The following is a 3,397-nucleotide window of genomic DNA, read 5'->3' on the forward strand; positions in this document are numbered from 1 at the left end:
CTGGTCACATTTTTAAGGATTTTTGTTTGTATTGTATATACCCACAAAGACAGGCATGTACATATGTAGCTGAGGCACACGATTTGAAAATCAAGTTGAAAAGCGTAAAGTAGTAAGTTGTCCGTGGATTGTGTTTAAAAGAGGGCGCAATTGAAAATGAACAATCGTCGCGTCAGAGGGTGAGTGAGAAAGCGTTTCACCCTTACGGAACAAAGAAGGCATCTCTCTCCTGATCGTGAGTCCTGACAAGCCAGCGAACAACATGGCGAGGCGGAGTTCCGCTTTTACCGGAAGGCTTCTATACGATCCGATTGGTCCTGATGTAGCACGCCTCTAGACTGTTGGCAAATATTGGTCGACAAATAGTTTGTGTTTATTATGTGTTTAGGGACCCAGATGGGTCCTTTAGTTATACAGTGTAGCTTATTCGAACTTCAGGATTTATCAGCATCAAATCCTATAATTGCTTCAAAACTGACTAATACTTGCTGAGAGATAGTGAAATGTTCCGGGTGAAAAGTTGGTGACTTAAATTTGTATCGAGATGTGTAGTAACGAGAGTCCTAGTACACCTACTGCAAGGTTCCCTGCTGTCCCAACATTTCCAGGATTAGATGCCAACATGACTCCAAGAACTCTCATGCCGATCGAACAGTATCGTCTTCAACTTTATCAATACGCCGTGGCCGAAAGATTACGTTATCCTTTACTGAATCCTTTCCAAGCGCCGCTGCCATGCTATCCGACGCTGTTTCCACGATCGCTGCAACCGGAAGAACCAAAACCGCAGCACAGTTACATTGGACTGATAGCAATGGCGATTCTGAGCGCTCCAGAAGGAAAGCTCGTCCTGTCGGACATCTATCAGCACATCCTAGACAATTATCCATATTTTCGAACCAGAGGTCCTGGCTGGAGAAACTCAATTCGACACAATCTTTCCCTGAACGACTGCTTCATAAAAGCTGGAAGGAGTGCCAACGGGAAGGGACATTATTGGGCTATTCATCCTGCAAACATTGAAGATTTTCGGAAAGGCGACTTTCGCCGTCGCAAGGCACAGAGGAAAGTAAGGAAACACATGGGACTTGCGGTAGACGAAGATGGAACTGACTCGCCGAGTCCACCGCCGATTTCGGCGAGCCCTCCTGCTGCTCCAGGACCTTCTACAGCAGCTTTCGCAGCACCTCCAACTACTAAAGTCTCCTCCAGGAAGCGACAGTTTGACGTGGCGTCACTTTTGGCACCCGATTCAGGCGAGGAAACAAACGAAGAAGATATCGATGTTGTTAGTGGTGACCAAAATCAAGAAGATCAAAAATGGCCCATGTTGCCTATTGTAAATTACTATCAAGCACTTTTACAATCCAATAGACCTTCAGGAAACAGTAGTAACACTACCGACACCAAATTCAATTCCTTAGAAAACAAGGACAATGTTTAAAGTGACGACAGGACGTTACGTTAGACTTTTTTAAACTTGTAGTGATTGAAAGTTCGAATTTATTTTAAGCAACGACGTTATTTATTATAAATTATCGCTGTGAACAATACTACAAAAGACCTAAAGAAAACAATTTCCCATGTAGAATGTGTATTACCATAATATTTAATGTAAATAAATACCTGTCTATTGGAATCGTCTTTTCAACCAGTTCCAGACATCACAAGTACCAGAGGTAATTATTTATAATTTAATATTAGAACTAGAACCATTAAAAACTATTTATCAGAGAATGTTCTAGACTTCTAGATAACAGAGCTTGTGCGAAACTGGCTGAGCTTTCTCATCTACTACCTACTAACTACCAGAATAATATGACAAAAAAGTATAAACAATTACCGTATATAATTATGAAAGCACGGTAATAACAATTACTGAATTTATATTTCTGTTTGGTTAAATATGATATGCGCGACGGAAAAACTAAAATTTTGAAGAATCTCAAAATATGTAGTTTTGTAAAAATATTATTTCATCCACATAAACGTTAATGTTTATTTACGGGAAAATCTCTAAAATATAACGGAAAATTGCTGTTCTACACATTTTAGGAATATAATATAAGTGTCATAAAAAGGTTTTACTTATAACGGTATTAACGATTAATTGTTGCATACAATATCCAATAAATATATAATTTTATTAAACATTTTAACTGACATTACTTTACCTCTAGACTGTTGNAACATTGATGATGACTTAAAATGAGTAAAATAAATACCTATATTTCGCAGTGGATTGTAAGATATATTTCTGTAGTTTTTCCGAGTAATGTAGGGATGTATTTCCTCAAAATTTGGAAATAAAAAAGAATGAACCATACAAGAGCCTAATGTGGATTTTAAGATATATATAGACAAATATGTATATTTCTGTAAGTTTTCGGAATAATGTAGGGATGTATTTCCTCAAAATGTGGAAACAAAAAAAATGAGCCTAATAATAATAAGGCAAATCTTCATCCCTAAGCGTGACAGTCTACTGAGTCTTTGAGTCAAACCAATTTCATTATTCTTATAAAAATTGGGTTAGTTAGAAGTGGCCATTTCGGCCCTAAGAGGCATAAATGTTTTGGCTTTTCAGAATAAGTACCCATTGTAATTCCTAATCTACTTAGCTGCATTTGTAAGGATTTCACAGTTTAACAACTGGGGATGGGACACTGAGTCAACAAAAAAAATATATAATAAAGAAACCACAAGACAACCGTAATGTGACGAGCTTTTTCTTTCAAGTTTATTTTGTTTGGATTTAGGTCCAGCAACATGTATCTACCTAAACTTAAAATTTGTTAAGTAAAGACTGGAAACAACAAATAATTGCTTGATGTCCTGAATGCTACAGCGTTTTATAAGAACCCTTTCAAAATATCAAGGATTTTTTTAAGTAAAAAAAGTAATAAGTTTTTCAAAATCATTTGGTACTTTGCTGTTGATAAAAATGTAATATAGAAGTTTGGTTTAGCAGCCAGGTTTTTTTTTTAAGAAAACAATTATCCATTCTGTTTCTCTTGGGATGAGGAGACAGGAAAATCTAATCAAATTTTCCTCCGTAATATGCAAAGTACTTGCTTAAACGTGTAGTTTCGATCTTTTTTACCGGGAATAATCTGGGAAACTGCCGCGGCCGCCCTGGAAAATGCCCCGGTGAGATTTAGGTTAATTACCCCCACACCCATGAATATGTTTGATGGGACACATTAAACAAATAAAGAAAGCTGAAAATGCTTTGGGGAAGTTTTGCTAAGTAACAATGGTGTTCAGGACGCGTATAAATTAGTCAGCGACTGTAAGTAAAACTCCATGGGGTTCTTTCCATTACATTACAATTCTTCAACGGCACGTTTGTGTTCGGGGCTACAATTATTTACTAATTTACACACAGTCCAATAAA

At 37.2% G+C, this 3,397-nt stretch overlaps 1 protein-coding gene across 1 annotated transcript; it reads left to right on the forward strand.

Moving 5' to 3' along the window:
* The first annotated feature begins 415 nt into the window (after positions 1-415).
* Positions 416-1,576, forward strand: LOC108735247 (forkhead box protein C1). Its single transcript, XM_018467118.1, has one exon. It carries the CDS (start codon positions 545-547, stop codon positions 1,442-1,444), a length of 900 nt encoding a protein of 299 aa, XP_018322620.1. The 5' UTR covers positions 416-544; the 3' UTR covers positions 1,445-1,576.
* The last annotated feature ends 1,821 nt before the right edge of the window (positions 1,577-3,397 follow it).

The sequence above is a fragment of the Agrilus planipennis genome, unplaced genomic scaffold, assembly GCF_000699045.2.
Source record: "Agrilus planipennis isolate EAB-ADULT unplaced genomic scaffold, Apla_2.0 scaffold15, whole genome shotgun sequence".
In the NCBI taxonomy this organism is placed as follows: domain Eukaryota; kingdom Metazoa; phylum Arthropoda; class Insecta; order Coleoptera; family Buprestidae; genus Agrilus; species Agrilus planipennis.

Bases quoted from the DNA above. Each gene is read 5' to 3' on its own strand.
- LOC108735247 (XM_018467118.1), top strand. From the start codon at position 545: ATGTGTAGTAACGAGAGTCCTAGTACACCTACTGCAAGGTTCCCTGCT.